Here is an 18,995-nt window from a genome sequence, read left to right on the forward strand (position 1 = left end):
AAGAGGAAATAATTTGGAAAAAAAGATCACCTAATCACCACCCTTGGGTGTGTTCGGATATTAAGAAAGAGAGAAGAAAAGTGATGTAAGTTCACCTAAATTCGTTTAAAATGAAGCCAATTTAGAATTTACCAGAGTTTTTGGGGATGAAAATAAACGAACACGGATGACCTGTTAGTTAATGGTTAACCAGGGCCGAATGGGAACGCTAATGACGCCATCCAGCGGCGAGAGAACACGCGAAACAAAGAGAGAGAAGAGCGGCCTCGAAGCAGTCAGTGCTCCTTTAACTGCACACAAAAAAGCCTAGCCAAACGACATTCGTGAAGAATGGTCGCCTGGAAGACATCATTTTTGAGCGAAACGCTTGACGTCGTCTAGTCAAACGAACTACTGAATGGATGCATGGGATTTTCTTCCGAAATTCCTAGAATATCTAGGAAAACTGAGAAATATTCCAGTTTTTTTCCCCTTAGGGCAGATACAAAAAGGACAAAGGACAACTCAAGTGCTGCTGAACTTGACTAGAAAATTCTTTCTCTTTTTGTTCCTGAGGAATTGGTGCGGACGCGGATATCCCATGACGCCTATGCTTTACGACTCTACAGACAAGGCATGAAAAAGCAAAATCTGATCGCCGAAAACACATATTCAAGACTGCAGAGAACGCCTAGCTATGTTAAAAAAGATTTATTTGTTTTTGATTTTAATTTCTTTTTTTTTTGTGAAATCATTTCTTTCCTTGGGAAATTGGGATGGATGCCGCCACTATTTTGACCGTTGTTATTTTTTGTCATTGCTACAGTCGAGTCAAGACAAAGCGAAGCTCGCAGCAGTTGCATAAACGGCTGCACTCGGAGCGTAGTGATTAGGATCGGCGATGGGACCTTCACTAGCCATTCATCGCTGCAATGGTCCCATTTCGATCCCAGCCACTACATAGCTTCACCGCGCCGTTTATGCAAATGTACCAAAGCTCAGGTCTTTTGGACGCGACTATATATCAGTTGTTGGTTACAGTAACTCAGAATCTTCCACTTACCAATTATTCGAAACAATTTTTAAAGAATAAAACTGGAGAAAAGTAGTCCAGTAATTCAGTATTTTTCTTTTTTTTAACCTCAACTATGTGATTCGAGAACTACCGTACTTCTAAAGACGTTATTCCTGATTGGTACAACGCAGGTTGAAGGGAAATTGAATGAATGTTGAGTATTATACTCATTCTTATATGACTTATACGGACTTAAATGGACGTTTTTAATTGATAATGCGGTCCAGCACTGTTCCTATTTGCTGGTTTCGCATAAAAAATGTCATCTTAGAAGTTATTTAGCTTTGTCTAAAACTTAGACACATATCCGGTTCAACATTCAAGTGGTTAATGCGTTCATACAGCCATCCTATCGAAGATCTCCTTCGACTGCACTTTGGGTCCCATGGGGCCCATCCTACTGTCGTCTCAGCAGCAATCACGTTTTCTTTTCACAAATGTCAAATCAATTCCTGTGGATGGTTCCATATACACATATATGTTCCGACACGCTAAGAAAGTTAGTTTCAAGTAAGAACTGCAAAACCCTCCTGGATGTTGGATGTACTATTCAAACTTTGGGGGATTTTTCTCCGCTTTCTGGTAATATCCAAGCGTGACAACAAGTTGGGCATATGTTTTTAAACTACGGTCGATGGCTGGGTTGAAGATCTGAGCACAAAGGGCTTCTTCCGGCATTTTACACATAGGTTCCTAAACAAATATGTCTGAAGACAGCACACTACGCTTACATCCCTCTATTCATCTTTCTCCCTAGTTAGTCGTCTTTAATTTACAGAAGATGTTCAGGGAAAATGTACATGTACGATGAAATCTTCATTAGTTGGCATCGATCCAACAATTCAGCTTACGATAACGAAAAGCAAAGTGTGTTTAAACGGAGCGGATCACGAAATTGACGTAGAACGCAAACCCTAGTGAAATGGTAGAGTTCGGGTTGTAGACTGTGGAGACCAGAGTGGCTTCGCTCAACTTCTAATCGTCGCGAAAAAAACGGTGTGCAAGACGACTTTCTTGGAGGTAAGTTGAAACGCGCCATCTTTGTGCACGCGTCGCGTCCAAGAGCGACTGGTTGAAGATTAATGAGGTCTCTTCACCAGTCTGTTCAACTAAAAACAATGAATAGGCTGCTGAGTGAACTGGGGCGTGTACACTTTCCCACGTTTTCTTTAGGTCCTACGAATTACGTTAGAACGTGTGCCTTCGGAGGACCTAAAGGACCGTTAGGACGTACTTCGTAGGACCTAAAGCGGTTCCCACGCCGTTTTTTACGGCGATGGGGGAAGTTGGGCGAAGCCACGCTGTGTTCCATACTTATTCCAAACTCCATGAGTTGACTGGTGTTTCTACGCCAGTTTCATGTTACGCTGTCTTTAATCACAACCGAAAAGCCAAGCGAAGATGTAATATAGACCTTTCTTTTCCAAAGCTCTTGAAAAACAAAAAATCCTTCTAAGTAACGTTCTGAGCAAGGTAGTCATAATTGAGAAACTTTCGGACCTAAATCTTTTACTTCCTATACCAAATTTCTCAGTGGTATATGGACATTGAAAGAGATTTCTCAGAGTAATACTCTATACTCATTTTAATGTCTCGGGGTAATATTCAAGAACGGGCTTGAAAGTCAATCAAACAATGATGTCAAACACTCTTCTTCCTCTTTTTCCTTCTCAATTCTTCTGTTTTCATTGACATTACGATCCTGGCTGTTGAAGAAAAAAAACAATTCACAAAAAAGAACAATAATGGTAAGGAAAAAGGACGAATGGAACTGGAACTGTGATGTAGTCCTATATCAGTACAAGAAACATGTCAGAGACTTCACATTTATCCTGTGATTACACGCAAAAGAATAAAATAAAATAAAATAAAATAAAACCTTTTACAAAAAAAGAAAGGTCTACGCTGTGTTGTAACAGTGCTTTTAAAGTCAGCGCATCACGATTTTCAAGCGGTCCGGAAACCAGAGCGAAAATCCAGAGTTCGGGTTGTAGATTGCGGAGAGCAGCGTGGCTCCGCTCAATTTCCCCTTAATCGTCGTACAAAAACGAAACGGGAACCGCTTTAGTTTCCATGAGGTACGTTAAAACGCACACCCTTCTACACGCTCCAGTCCCCTTAGCAGCCTATTTATTGGTTTTACCTAAAAAGAGTGATGAGGAGACCAGTCAATCCTCGACCGCTCGCTCGTGGATACGGCGTGCACAACTGTGGCGTATTGCAATTGAAATCGTAGAAGAAAACTGCGTTTTTTCTACGATTTCAGTTGCAATGCGCCGTTTTACGACTAGGGGAAGATGAACGGAGTCACGCTGGTTTCCGTAATCTGCAACCCAAACTCCAGGCGCTCGCTTTAGTTTCCGCACCATAACGAAATCGTGATACTTCGCCTATAAGGTTATACCTCAACCATAAGCAGGTGCGATAGCAAGGCAGCCGAATTAAGGAAGATTTTTTTACACCTTTGCATTTGTGAGAAAATAAGATTCCATTCTAATTTGTATAAAGATAATAGAAGAAACAGTGTAATTTGTTAACCACTTCGCTTGGAATGCTACAATGCGCCAGTTTACGACGGAGTGTATGGCCTGGTTCTACAAGCCACCCAAAAAACGCCCAAATGTTTTTACCCATGCACCGCCATCAAATCGTTGTTCTCTTAAGATCTCTTTAAGAAATCGATTTGTCCTCGATTTTTTTTTCAGAGGTTTATACCAAATCGGTAAACTTGAGTCTTCCATATGCTGGGACAACTTTTTGCCTTTTGATTGTTTCCAGTATGAAGGAAAGAAAGTAGTGGTTTTTACCCACGTAATTGGGGATGAGAGCACTGGGTGTTGAAGAACGAAGACGGCGGTTACACCTCTGCAATCGCACCAGTTACATAACACAACTTCAGATTTGCTAAGCAAAAATATCAGCACGCAGGTGGGAGATGAAAAAAATGTTTCAGAAACACTGAAAGAAGATACGACCACGTTTGTCGAACAAAATCACGATCCAATGTATCCTATTTCACGATGTGGTTTGCATAAATTGCGCCATTATTTCGAGACGACGAAGCTCTTTCTGTACTTCAACCAACGCACGCAGATATGGCGTGCCATCTGAAATTAAATAAGCTCTCGGTCATTGCACTGGAAAACGTCGTACTGTATAAAAACGCTAAAAGCGTTGACATGGTCAACTTTCACATTCGACAAAATACTAAGTGGTTAATGGATTGCGAAACTGCACGTCAAAGAAACCTATTCATTTTTTTCTTTTATACTTCAACACATTTAATCTATTTTTGCACTCACTTTTCTGACTGGACTCGTTCTCAACAAAAACAAGGTGAAAATTAAGCAAAGAGACACTTTGAAAACATGACGAAAGAATAGAACACAGAGAGAGTTAGTTGAAAATCGACAAATCGCTCACTGCCAGATTTGTGGGCCTATGAGCTACGAGCAACCAGATCCTGCATATGTAGATTTGATACTATCTTAGAACGTCATTAGTGACCCTAACTAGCGAAAGCTGTCCAGTTCCTTTTTCTGTTTGTTTTCAATTCGGATACTCTCTGGTTCGGTCCCTCGGCAATGCCGTTTCCTTACATTTGTTTTTTTTTTCAATATAAGTTTATTATTACTATTATTTTTGTGCGTCATGGCATAAAATCGGAGCTCGGGCGGTATGCAATCCCCCGTTATACGTAACTTGGTGAAGATGTGGTTTTACCATTTAAGCAGTTACCAACAGAAGCAACTTATGTCTGCCTACGACTCTATCAACTAATTCTTTCAACATAGCAAAGCAGAATCAGTGAGAAAAGAAAAGGGAATTCGGCAGACATCATCACGCGCTCATATGCTGTCGGATGTCCAGAAACGAGGAATAAAAGAAGTTGAGGGTTTGGATTTTATGGATAGGGTAGAAGATGCGGACATATGGGATGAGGATGAACAAGAGTTATAATGGAGTGATATGAAAGAAGAAATGTAGAATACTCTTATTTTCTGAAGTCCATGTGATACCGGATGAGTCAGTTATTGTTGTACTTTGTATAGCAGAACTGAAACTGTTCGTAAACTTTATATGGACGTGTTACTGGAAAAATCAATGTAGTAGTAGCAGCCCACAAAATATCATCGTCTGGTTCACTGCCAGCGCTTTTTTTCACTCATTTCGACAGCCGGCTTCAAAGCTGTGCATGTGTTTTGACCTGGTTATGGTCTCACCTCTGATCAGATGCTGATTCGACAGTGTTCACTGGTGAACAGCGATATCTTTATATTCATTGGTTTATCAATACGCTAAGTAATTAATGTATTATGCATAAAGTATCCATTGCTTGTTAAAACGACCGCCTTACAGGCACCAATCTACCAATATAGGCATTTTTCTGTACAAGTCTGCCCTCAAATTCATGGTGTTTTCACACTTGTTACCTTGGACGCAATGGGAGAGGTACAAATCTTACAGAAAGGCGACGAAGCAACAGGAAGCATGACTAAAAAAGGGTGATAGATCTCATAAAGGTTAGCAAACGTAAACGAGCACGAATTAGCGCCAATATAAATCATTTAAAATAAATATATAAAAGTAATTTTTGAAAAACTAGAAGGAGAATGACAGATTAGTTGGGCAAAAGTCTTGATAAGTCCATGAAAATCTTCAAAATCTTTTGCTCTGAACCTCTATTGTTTGGAAAGAAAATAGGTATCATCATGTAATTAAAAGTTTGTGACTCTTATTTTATAATTTGACGAAAATTGAAAAAAATAGAAATTAAGTGAAAAAAAATTGGAAATACAACAGGCAAGCAGTCTGAGCAAGTTTTGCAATTTTCTGATAGTTCATCAACAGACTTAGAAGTCTATCTTAGTATCGAATCCCTAACTTATGAAGGAACGATGCGATTCAAAGAAGTTCTGGAGTTTTTACATGTTTGTTCAGATTTTGCGAATCACATTCATAATAGTCACTTTAGCCATTTTTTATGCACCCCTGGTTCAATTGACAATAATATTGTTTTTACTTTTGGTGTTATTTGTTTGTAGTAGATAGATATATATACGTAACAGAAGTGTGTGTTTGATGCAAAATGTATTATTAGCTGCGACGATTGCTCCTAACACCAAACAGTAAATGTGAAATGAACGACCATCACCAGATCAAAACACTACCACGATGTGAATATGACAAAAATTAAAAATCCCCAAAGGATGGATGAATTTAGTCCAAAACTAACTTGCCAAAAAGCAGCCGTGCTATTTCGAATGAAGATAAACGTTAAAACAATATTCAAAAATAAACTGGAGTGAAAACTTACACAGGTGAATTCTCTCGTAGATTGATGGGATCAGCAGGATATCTCGAGCGATGTCACGACATGCACTGCTCTAGAAAAAAAAACTGTATTAACAGCATTCCAGTTAGGCGTCAGTAAATCGACAGTTTGCCATTACAACTGAATAGAAGGGGAGGTTCAAAGGCATCAAACCAGGAAATAAATTGTGATAGAATCTCCCACGAAAAGATAGAATTAGTGGTATAGATCACGAGCATGGGCGCCAGCACAATCAGTTGCCTCTAGTTGTTCTGAGAAAGCGCAAGAAACAACGTTGTCGACCAAATTTTCCTACGAGGTACCTAAGAGCGTGCACTGTACGCAAGAAAAGCCGCATGAGCCACATTTGCGCGTGCGCGGACAATTAGTGAGCTGCTTACGCTCTCTCCTGCCCAGTGCATGCCATAGCATCTTTTGCCGGTGTGGTCAGGTGCACCGTAGGAAAATCTGATCGTTCTGCGGTTTTCAACGCCGTTTTTGAGGACCAATTAAGGGAAATTGAGCGCGATCGCGCTATTCGTGATCTACACCTCTGACTCTATCTATTCGTGGAGGGATAAGGAAACTTTCGGTTTCGAGGTAGGTAGCTGAACTGAAGTAGCTCCATTAAGAAAGACTGAACAATTACATACCAACGAGCATACAGAAAGGTCGAAGCCGCCTGATGCTCGGTGCACGAAAAAATAGAGGAAACTATTTGAGCCAACAAACAATGTTGGATAGAAGCATGAAGATAATGTAAATTATATAGAGATGCAAAAGATAAAGTCCCCCGCTAATCATTCTGCTTGAGATGCGCCAAAAAGTTGGACTTCAGTCCAGAATCGTTTGAGGTTTACGAACGCGTTGTGGTTTATACAATGACTTATGGCCAGCCGGCGATCAAGTGATTATTTTCATTCTTCCGGACAAAGGTGGTAACAATTTAGGAGGAAAACCTTGGTTGGTCTAGAACGATTTCAATCCATTGACCGTACATGTGAATCAGAACCTCTTAACACTGTTTTACAGCAGCCCATCAACTTAGAAGCATCACTCAGCCCATCAACTTAGAAGCAAGAATTTGGTGTGGTATGGATTTTCGTTGGAGTATACCTATATGGGGTCCTAGGTTATGAATACGGGAGGAATGAATGAAATGAATTGCCTATCAGGGCGTCCGAATGGATTTTCGACCAATCGCAGGCGTGGGCGGGGCGCAGAAGTGGCACGCTGCAATAGTAATGAACCGCATTTCGAAGGCGTCTGTTTACAGTGATGCAGGGAGAGATGAGCGGAACCACCTCTGCATCCATAATCTACGACCTGATATAGGTATACTCCAACGAAAATCCATAGCACGCCAGATTCGCGAGGTGATGCCTTTAAGCTAAGTCGCAAACTTAACCAGTTATACTCATTTTTCCTAAAATTAGAGCAGATATAGCGCAGAATCTATCAATAATATCGCTAAAAGAGAGAGCTCGAATTTAGAAAAGAAAAAACCAGACCTTCAATTTTCTTGTGGAGACTTCAGATAGACTACCAACAGGATACAAACTGAAATTAAATTATAGTAAAAAGTGGGGTTAGACACCATTACTTTATGAACTATTTACCATTCCGCACCAGCGGGAAGAACGATGTTCTTCATAACGTTTTTTGACCTTCTCAAGGTCATCATTTCCTCCCGCGAATATACCTGAACTTACTAACCAATCAGATCTGATTCCAAAATGAAATATAATCTCATTCTGAACTTCTTGATGAATAAGGGTGTAATTTGCCATTGTCGAAATCCGCATCGAAAAAATGTCTAAGTATTAAGAGTAGAGAAACTCGACAATGTTACGATCTTTACATTGACAGTAGACATTCGGTAGGCAAATATGGACTCATTCAGGGCCTGACCGCTGATTTTAAAGTCTAGATCAGCGTCAACCTCCAGATCAGAGCAAACAGATCCTTCTTAGCATTCCTTCGTTTAGATTTGGGATTCTTTCGAGATTAAATAGGGATAGAGATAATGAGCTCAATTTTGATGAGCCCTATATAAGACAAGTGTAGGACATGCAAGCATTCTCAGCGAGTCCGACCACTAAATAAGCGTTGCTACACAAAGTTGGTTGTTGTGAGTTTTTAGCATTCCTACGGTTTAGAAACCAAGAGCAAATACATAAAAGCCACCTCGTTTATATATAAACACTTACCCTAACGTGGAAAAATAATAATATTGAGGAAATATCTCATAAAACTATATGGTTTAATAGATAATCAATAACTTATAACTGACAAAACGAAGTATTGTAGGGTCAAAACGACATGAATCACGAATATAGTTGCGGTGCATTTGCGTACGCGGCTTCTCTCGAGGCGCTTCGGTGGAGCATGGTGAACCTCTTGCTGGCACCACCTATCTCTGCAGTTTTCGACGGTCCCACCTCGTTTCCAATTGCTGCTTTCACCGCGCCGTTTCGAGCGCGTACGCAAACGCACCGCAACTGCATTCGTGATTCATGTCGTTTTGACTCGACTATACACTAGACAACTTACGAAGTCCGAAGACCTTTGCGAAGCACTCATCTTTCGGTTGAACCAGCGCCTCCTAGTGAAGTAACTGAAACTTGAAAAAAGTGCAGAATTTTATCAGAAGTATAGTAGGGTCAGGACGACATGAGGCTCGCCGCGGTTGCGTACGCGGCCGCGCTCGACGCGCGGTGGAGCGTGGCGCTTAGGACCGAGTGCGGACTACTGCTAGCACCATCGGTGCAGTTTGGAATGGTCTCCACTGTACCGCTTTGAGCGCAGCCTCTTACGTAACTGCGCTGTGCTTCATGTCTGACTATATTTCTAGAAAACATATGCGGGCAATATTTCACGTTATTAGAGGAACTGTGAAATTCCTTAAAAAAAACTAGGAGTTCGTGATGGGTCTTCATAATTAAAACACAAAAATAGTCTGTACAAGGAAATCTAAAAATTACGTAACGTATACCGATGTTTGCCTTGGCAACCGCGACGGAATTTCGATTGGAGCAGAGCAAATAGAAATGTTTCGCGACCACAAAAAGTAGATAAGTTGCTATGGACAGAACACAGTCATGCATCGAAAAACAAACTGGAGCGACTAAAGGATAAAGGATAAAGTGTCTGGCGTTAATCAATCCGCTTGGGATGCGCCCCCACGTTCACTTCAATTCAGAATCGTTTGAGGTTTTACGAACGTGTAACTGGCCTATACAATGACTTGCGGTGGATAGTCAATGTGTCAAGTCAGTGTTTTTATCCTCCTAGACAAGTCTGGTTTATAGTCTGGTACCAATTTATCGACCCAGAAAAGACGAATACATATACAATAGAACCGATCAATCATGTGATTCTTGACGATCCCAATCGGGCTGCGGAACTGAGCGAGGGGCCACCTCGCAACCGTCTGCCAACTCCAGGTTTCTTGAATTGACTACAGGATTGAATACACCTCTTCGGTACCGAATATGACCAGCAAACATGTAGCAAACTTTAATATTCACAAAATTTGTAAGTTTATTGCACACGGTCTTCTCATTTTCAAGATGTTAACAATATATTTACAGTTGTTATCACATATTTACACATTTTCATATAAGCGCACAATAACCCTTATCTAAAAGAAACTCCTGTGTCCTGATAGTCCAATACAACCCGGAATAAATACATGGGTATACAAATACGCTGTCTAGATTTTAAGAAGAAAAATTACGACTTAGATGTGAGTACTTAAACTTCCATATAGCATAAGACTGAGGTTATTAGAACTCCACAGAACAACAGATCAAAAAATGCACCGAAATAAATGACAAACGATAACGATGTGCAAGCGAACAAGTGAAAGGAAATGAAGAGACATTGAGAGATAAATGTACATGATAGATGGTGTGAACATGTGTACGATAGCTGATCAAACTTCAAGACTTTTATCATCTTCTGTAGAATGGTCAACTTCTGTCGTATTACGATGAGAATTTCGCCTCTCGCGTCTCTCACACCTAAATAGAAAAACGTTTCGCGAAAACGGCTATAGAAAGCACAACAGGAAATAGGCCATGCTGGGATTCGGGCGTAGTTCAGAAGTGTGCTCAGTTACGCTCAATTCCCAACAGTAATCCAAGAAAAAGCGTATTCAACAACCCTGGCTGCTCCGGTGTTCCCAGCAATGCAACTTATCACGGGTAGTTTAACGATGGTAATCTGCAGTGTTTCTGTGATTGTGCAGATGAGACAATTTTTGCTGCTAATTTGTGTGGTAGCAGTTGCTCGACTACGACGGTATTGCTCGCGTACTATTGCGTAACAATTTGCATCGTAGGGATTCTGAATTACTGGGCAGAATTGAACGTGATAATGCTTATTTAAACCGATTGCACCTTTTTCCTTATCTACTCATGGAAAGATCCCAGCATCGTCAATTTAGCGATATGCTGCTCATAAATTTTACAACTTAGTAACATCAAGTTTAAAAAATTCTATTCAAAAAAGACCGTTGCGAATGAACGAAAATTCATAATTGTACCTTACCTTGAGCAGTTACTGCTGCGCTTCTCGAAACATTTTGCGTGAAAAACAGCCAGACATTTCTGGCACATGGCAACATTTTCCGAGAATGGAAATAACACCTAAAACAGGAAGACCATAACTTCAAAATAGAAAACAATGACCACTAATTGACGAAAATTACTTGATCGCGTTCATCACACATTTCACAGTAAAATCCATTTCCTGTACATATTTCGCATTCCTGATAACAGAGAAGTGTTTGAAAATTTGCTAATAAAAACATTAAATGTTACTCACCTCTTCAATATGTCTTCGGAATACAGTATGGATGTCTTCCAAATCTCGTAGTAAATTTCCTGTACAGAGCTCTCGAAGCTGAAAGTTCAGAAGATGGACCACCTTTTGTAATACTTAGTAGAAATAACCTTACATCAGCCAAAGAATACATTTCGGCACCTTCGACGAAATGTTGATGTCGATTCAGATATTGAAGAATTCTCAGCTTCGCTGCATTCTAAAGATCATCAGACTTCTAAAGATTCTCGAGTACACCTCAGGCTCAATAATATCTATAGTGACACGGCAAGTTAGCGTTCCGGAACGAAGAAGACGTAACAGTTGTTAACTCAGAACGCAGCAGTGAGATCACGTGATTCTAAGCCAGCTGTACTATTTTCACTAGTACTGGATTTATAAGCATGAAGAGTTTAGGAAGATCTGAAGAATATCTACAAAATGTTTTCTGGACAGTGCTGAACTAAGTAGAGACGGGATTCTTGCTAATACTGAAGTTATTCGCGAAGGTAGATACAAGAACGTGGATGAAAAAAAGCATGCATAGGAAAACAAAAAAGAGAAATATACATTGCAAACATATGCTGGGATTTCACCACGACAGGGATACGGTCGTATTTCACAAGTGTGCGCAGTTACGCTCAATTCCCAACAGTAATTCTAGAAAAGAAGGCGTATTCAACATCCTTGGCTGTTCCGGTGTTCCCAGCCATGCAACTTATCATGGGTAGTAGAACGATGGTAATCTGCAGTGTTTCTGTGATTGTGGTAGGGAAGAGCCGGACCCTCTTCAGGTGGAAGAGGTTTGACTGCAGCTCACGTGATGGGGATCCCTTCGCCAACCGTCCAAAACTGAAGGAGGTCGGAGCACCGGCTCCGACTATCGTATGTATGATTGTAAATGGAAAATAGTTCAGAGAAAACAACCGGTATAAACTTCAAGAAAAAAAAGGAAAAAAAACGACGATGACGAAATGACGAAAAATAAGGAAGTGGCAGTAAATTAGAAATTACAAGTTGAAAAACAAGTGAAAATAGAATTATTCTGATGTCGCTAGCGACAAAACATACAGAACCTACTGAATCTTGCATGAGAATACCTTAAATTCTCTTTCTGAATATTTATAAAACACATTATCTTCGAAGAATGAGAACATACCCGACAACTTATGAAATAGCACTTCATAAGCAAGAAATTACGGCGAAGTTGCTGCACTCTCTTCAGCTCCTGCAAACTTCACAATTAAAGATGTTAGTAAATTATCGCAAATAAACTAAAATAAGTACCTTGTAATACTTAATAAGAGAAGGATTTACTTCTGACAAGTCGATTAATGGGCGATTGTCGACGAGAGCTAAAAGCTGTTTCGCTGCCCGACAAACAGGACGTGGTCTTGCATCCATATTGTGGATTATCCTAAAAAGAAACTTTTGGAAACGCAGAGGTTTATCTCAGCCTGATGGCACCGTTAGAATACCTCGCAGGAATCGACCACTGGTCACCCCAATGACATTTTGAACAAAACAGAAGTCCTGTGTATTCACAAAGTCGAGGTTGTTGACTAGTGTGACCCTCTAAAAAATTAGAATTACGTACTTCTCCTTCCACTCAAATACTCTGAGATAGTATAGCATGAAGACCGTGATCACTTCTACAAGGATTTAGACAGAACAGAAGCAAAGAGAACAAGATAGCGGACACAGCCGTTAAAAGCAGTCAAACGAACTGAAATCACAATCTATGAAAAGGTAAAATTCGAACAACAAGGCAAATTCAAGCAGTGCTTGATATTGTGCTACTCTTCTTTAGCAGCACAAATGCCATAACCGTAAAGAACTAGTGCGGCCCTAACTGAGCAAAACTATTCTCAAGAAAGGTTTTTCTAGGGTTAAACAACATAAAACTACAATCTACCTTCTGTTGTAAGAACCTTTCACAAGTAAGCACATAATTGCACATAAAACACACTTAATGTCTGACCTTTTCAACTTTTTTAAACGTACCATAGGCAAGTGGAGCTTCACATTCTGCACAAACATAGTTCTGAGCGCATAATCCTCGCTCTTCACACATTGCCGTCGCCAAGCGAAAATCACGTCGTGACACTGCAACACCGGCGCAAACCCGACGTACCTCGTTACAACACTTGTCGTGTGCACGGATTCCACACACTGCAATGATGCTATCTTCGATAACGTCTTGTAATTCCAAAAAGTATATTTATATCACACTAGATTTACCTTTACATCGACGCCACGACTGAACCACCCGCCAAATCGTGTTCATGCACACTTCGCAATATGGATTACGGCGACCATGGCTACGTTGCAAATAGAATTCATGGCCTAATGCTTTCAGAACCGCTACCTCATTATCCGCGCCACTTTCCTGTTTAAAGAGACGTTGTTAAAAGAGGGAGCACGCTGACAACAGAAAACAGACGGGCATAGTCGGCGCAAAACGCATTGAACCGACTCGTCCTCGGCAAACGCATGCACTGGCCCTGTACAGTGTGCGGGAAACTCCTCGCATCTCTTTTCTTTCTATTGGTAATTATTTTTCAGTTTCTTTGCATAATAGCATAATCATATACGTACATCATACGAGCTTATTCTGCCACGTGTGTTTGTGTATGTAACGAAATTTCAGAAAGCAGTGAGACGGTCAAATAGGTGCGCCGGCGCCAAAAAGCGATATAATGGGATGAGATGGCTCCTACAGCGTTGAACTGATGCGACAGCACCAGAAAGAACTGAGGAAGACTCCTCTACAAGGAATTTTCTTCCAGGATGCCTCTAAGATGATGAGAAGATCACAGCTTGTAGGGACTCAATTGCCGTCCCTTCTTTCGTGACTGTGCACGAATAACTTTTATTTAACCGAATTACAGTGAAATCTCAAAGAAAAACGTTAGCTGTGGACAGTTACAGAAGAATTGGGACAGGAATTTTTGCAAACTGAAGCCTTTGAAGACATTAAGAACAAGATATTGAATCAGAAGATACAATTAAACTAGGAAAAAATATTTTCTTGGTACTACGATTACGAAAGATGCGAATCGTGTTACAGTTAAAATCCTTACAAACCATGATCCTATCAGCCATAAATATGGTCATTTTTTTGGCGCGTCATTTTTTCTTCAAGCAAATCTTCCGATCCTTTATTCATTTCACAATGTGGAGGAAGTTCAGCAGATCAAGTTAACTTTTGTCCTTCCAACTTTCGTTGCCAGCTTTCATGTTTATGAAAATATTTTTCAAGTAGAAGTTATGCTAGGAAATGGATTTTCGATCGCATATGTACAAGAAAAGTTGACAAAGAAGTATTTCCTCAGCTTATACATTGGAACATATACAAGATGCACAATTTGCAGGCAACACCATTCATGTCCAGAACACCGCTCTAAACAACAAGCAACCCTGGGGTCCGATATAGATCCTACCCTTAGCGTCTGAAAGCTGTTATTCGTGCTAATAGAGGTCATACTGAATAATGAATAATAACAAACTTTTCTTGTTGAGTAGATTATTAGTAAATTATTATCAAAGTTCTGCTGTTTCCTGATCGATTTCGCGTAAAATTATTCTTCCTTTATCGGCCATATTTATAGTGCACCCTGTACAGAGACGCCCTAGGTGCAAAACAAAAGGCAAAACTAATGGAAAATATGAATATGGAAAAAGTCAAAAACCGTTGAGCTACTGCCCTCCACTTAGTACTCCACTTAAAATGAACGAGTAACTTTATAATCCTAAGTGAAGTACACCTTGTGCATGAGCTTCTGGCAATCACTACTTTCGGTGGACCTAGGGATTTATTTAAGTTGACTCGACCACTTTTTCTTGAAGATTGCCTTATCAACACATGAGAAGCATTCTGACGCTAGAGTGCGTTAACCGAGGACAGAACAGAAAGCGATAAATTCAAGTTGAAACTAAATTGAAAATAGTCGTAACTTAATTAGCACACAACGTACTAGCAGATGCACTTGTTTGTGCAAAACTCAGGTCAGAAATGTTGCAATCACAAGAAAGTTTTTTTTAGCTTTGAAAGAAACACGACTCAAGCTATTGCTCCACAGCTTGAGGTTAGAAGAAGTAAGCTTTCTTTTAAACGTGCCTCTCCTTAATCAGAGCAGAAAAGTAGATGCGCAAATAGTCGAATCAAAAGTGAATCCTCATCAGCTTTATTTTTTATGTTTGAAGAAGAGGCTGACACGTACCTCGAGTGCTTGTTTTTCTAGACTGAGTTGGACGATTTTATCAAGATACATCTGTTTCACTGGCGAGTTCCTCTCTGACATGCGCTCCTTCAATCTGTTTTTGCAATGGGAAATCGCGGTCATGATTTCGTCCGATCTGGAGAAAAAGTTCTATTTTGAAGCTGGTTTCAAACACACTGGAACCACCGAAGAACACCCACTATGAAGAAAACAAGGCTCAATAATCACAATGCCATCGGAAACGCTTGTAAACCAAATCAAACTAGATCACGAACAAGACCTGGTTCTGGAACACACTGAATTCCGGATTCCAGCACATCCGCCTCGAACGTGTAAGAAGTATGACAACAAAACCAGGCCTTTAGCACCACCAAAGAACACCTGCTATGAAGAAAACAAGTGTTCCGTCGGCAAATAGTATTATTCATAGATAGAACATAAATCATTACATTTAGTGTTACTCATCCAATATGTTTACTGCTGATATCTGCACTTTTTATGGACTATTTTTCCAACTTAATTTAACTTTTCATTTAGTTCCAATGATACAGCCGCAGAAAAGCGTAAATATTAATCAAGACGTGCGGAACCATGGAACTTCTTGACACAGCCACTGGAAATGATATGTAGCTGTTTGTGTCAGAAATATTCTACTACAGAATGCCAAAAATACTCTATTTTAGAAAAGGTGTTGTTGGCTCACCGTGTGCCATTCGGTTCCTTGGAACGGTGAAGCGCAATGATTTCCGAGACCTCAGTGTCAACCGGCGTCGGTTCCTCACAAAGACTTTCCTTGCGAAACGATATATCGGCGAGACCAGAGACATCCGAAGATAATGAAGACATTGGGGGAAGTGGATGAAAAAGTTTCTGGAATCAATGTACAATTACACATTTACAAAATTCTACAACTAGCCCTCCTTAAGGATATGCACACTGCATACGTGGAAAACTTCAAACCTTGCGAAAAGGATTAAAGTTCTCGTAGATGGAATACAGCAAGTTAAAGGTCGTGGCAAATAAATTCATGAACCGGCGAGCTCTGCGGCACCTTGCTGATGCAGCAAATTCTACTATTGATCGCGGCGCAACGACCGTAAACCTTTACAACATGCAAACAACGAATTAAAATTTCGCATGCTGCTCGCGAATTCGTCTAAGGAGATTTGGTATATGGCATAAATATGGCTAAATAAGTGAAATAAATGAGATGGGAATGAGTGAGATGAGAACGAGACAAAAATTATGCACATGCACGACATATCGGAGGCATGGGGAGCATTTGTTATCAGCATTACTCATAAAAACATGCATTTAAGCGAGATTGGCTTCTGCAATAGAGGATTTTCGAACAAGAATTGAAAAGCCGACCTAAAATTAACTTTTCTTGCGAATATATTATCGGAAAACTAATGTTTAGATTCCGATGCAGTGACCCCCAAAAATTCCAACTATCCATTGCTAAAAATGTTGTAATCGAACAAAATACGGAACATTAAATGAAAGATAATGAATTTCTTGCTATATAAAGGGTAAGTAGGAGAAAATATATGAAAGTGGAGGGATGTCTAAAAGCGCCTTCCTAAGCATGATTCACGTAAACTTGATCAGGACATGAATTATGGAAAAACAAGACAAAGCAAGTAGACCCAACACACAATACGTCACTGTGACTGGAAGCTTACAAAGCATTTTCTTCAAGGAGGGATACCGTAAGTCCGCATCGATCTTATAAAGCGGATTCGCAACATGAAAAACAAAACAGCACCGAAAGAGGAAAAGGCAAAAAGATTTGCACGAGTTGAAGAAGTACAAACCCAAAGAAAACTATTCGAGTTCTGCTGATGCAGCTGATACCGCTAATGGTCAGCGCGCAGTGGTTCAACTTTTTTCAACGTGGTCTTTTCTTAACTGTGCTCTGGTAAAGGAAAAAATACTGGTACCACTGCCCCGTTATCGCAGAGGAGAATACTGGGAAGAGGAGAGAGAGACAGAGGCAAATCGACCAAGCGAGCAACGGCAAAAACAGTCCGTACACCTTTAGAGACGGACCTATCAAAATCAGACAGCGGTTTTCTTTCTGCGGAAGATGGGACATAGTTCTCCTCACCTCGAAACAGTCCTGCTTCTATGAAACACTAGATTTGGTAATTACATATTATGACGCCACAGTTATACATGTTCGTCATTAGACAAAAATGAAACGCACACCACGGATATAAACAATAGTCCAACAACCGCAACAATAATCGAACTGCGAATGAGATGCCATTAACAATGGCAATCCTATCCCATGGACTTTTCCAACAATTACTGCTAAAAGTCACTGGATTTATACTGAGCGTACAAGAGCACGGATGTCGATATTCCAGATAACTGCGATCCATATTCTGAATGGTACACGGTTTCAGTGAGGGGGGAATGAGCCTTATGCGACGCGGTGGTTGTCGAAACAGGCGCCACCACCTCCCACTACCCTTGAATCAAGCGCATCTGATTGCAATATTATACAAGGAGTGTTCGTCGAGGAGAAGAAGTTTGTGCATATACGTCGCCACCAGTAGGACAACAATTTCGACGCGTACTACGTGTCCTATACAAAACAAGCCAAAAATTCGCTCTTTTCGCCGCGTCCCGTTCTCACGGACTTCGATCTACCGTAGGCGTTCTAGCAGCCGACAGCATTCGATTAACTTCCCAATTCGTCCGTCACAGCGGAGTAGCAACACATTTTAAATCACCTACAAGTGATTTGAAATAATGTTTCTTTCTACACAGAAATATTGCACCATAAATCAAGAATTTTTTTCTATCGGATTGCGACTTTTAATTCTGATTTGTCAATCTGAATAACTGCAAAACCAATTTAGGTATCTTGCAATTATGAGGAAGTATGGGTCTTTCGAGTGGCGCCGCAAAGGAAGCAACGACTAAAAGACTACACTGATTAGGTAAGTACGATCCATGATGAGATATGTGACCATTACAAACAACAATGTTTCACCGGTGCCGCATATGACTGGCACCGAACAAACAGGTGTCCCTCACGAAATTTTGCGCTACTTACGAGGATGGTTTTTACCTCTTTCTTTTCTTTTTCAAGATTTAAAAACATTCTAAAAAGCTATGCTGGCTCTTCCATCCCAACGTAAAGATGGAAATTCGTCCTGTACAGCACTATACTTCCTCATTTAATGCTTCTGCTTTTTCCAATGACCTGGTCTTCTCCTACAAATTCGGAAACTTATGTTGTTCCGAAGTAGAACATTTTTTAGACGTATTTTTGCTCCCGACCAATGATACGACTTTCCTCACTATCAGTAACTTTCTGCCTCTGAGAATATGGGGAAATTTCCAACTTCGAGTCTGTACAATAAAAGATTTTGACTTAGAAAAAACTTGGGGTTGACATGAATGACATGATTTTCCGATACCTTTAGCACAATACATATAAGAGGAATATTGCAGTGGGAGATAGGAGAAAGAATAAAAGTGATTACTTCCCTGACCACGTACATTCATCAAGAAAATTCTATTACTGGTAATAAAACTGTTTTTCGGAGTAGTTCTGAATAAC

The 18,995-nt window shown here is 40.3% G+C and overlaps 2 protein-coding genes across 3 annotated transcripts; both read right to left on the minus strand.

Moving 5' to 3' along the window:
* Window positions 1-4,069: 4,069 nt before the first annotated feature.
* RB195_011385 (uncharacterized protein) lies at window positions 4,070-9,877 on the minus strand (the record flags this gene model as incomplete). 2 transcript variants are annotated; one of them, XM_064192770.1, is made up of 7 exons in its annotated part: window positions 4,070-4,161; window positions 6,372-6,441; window positions 7,880-7,928; window positions 7,988-8,070; window positions 8,922-8,985; window positions 9,364-9,450; window positions 9,858-9,877. In XM_064192770.1, the coding sequence occupies 7 exons, from the start codon at window positions 9,875-9,877 to the stop codon at window positions 4,070-4,072; spliced, it is 465 nt and encodes a 154-aa protein (XP_064050352.1). The 2 variants fall into 2 exon arrangements, with proteins under 2 accessions (XP_064050352.1, XP_064050353.1); XM_064192769.1 differs by lacking the exons at window positions 9,364-9,450; window positions 9,858-9,877 and having other exon boundaries at window positions 8,922-8,951.
* A 428-nt stretch (window positions 9,878-10,305) lies between these two features.
* On the minus strand, window positions 10,306-16,447 carry RB195_011386 (uncharacterized protein; the record flags this gene model as incomplete). Its single annotated transcript, XM_064192771.1, has 13 exons — window positions 10,306-10,393; window positions 10,923-11,020; window positions 11,083-11,142; window positions 11,199-11,276; window positions 11,332-11,415; window positions 12,355-12,423; window positions 12,483-12,612; window positions 12,674-12,770; window positions 13,200-13,367; window positions 13,437-13,584; window positions 15,419-15,554; window positions 16,122-16,288; window positions 16,379-16,447. The coding sequence occupies 13 exons, from the start codon at window positions 16,445-16,447 to the stop codon at window positions 10,306-10,308; spliced, it is 1,392 nt and encodes a 463-aa protein (XP_064050354.1).
* Window positions 16,448-18,995: the final 2,548 nt, after the last annotated feature.

This window comes from Necator americanus, chromosome III (assembly GCF_031761385.1).
Source record: "Necator americanus strain Aroian chromosome III, whole genome shotgun sequence".
Lineage (NCBI taxonomy): Eukaryota > Metazoa > Nematoda > Chromadorea > Rhabditida > Ancylostomatidae > Necator > Necator americanus.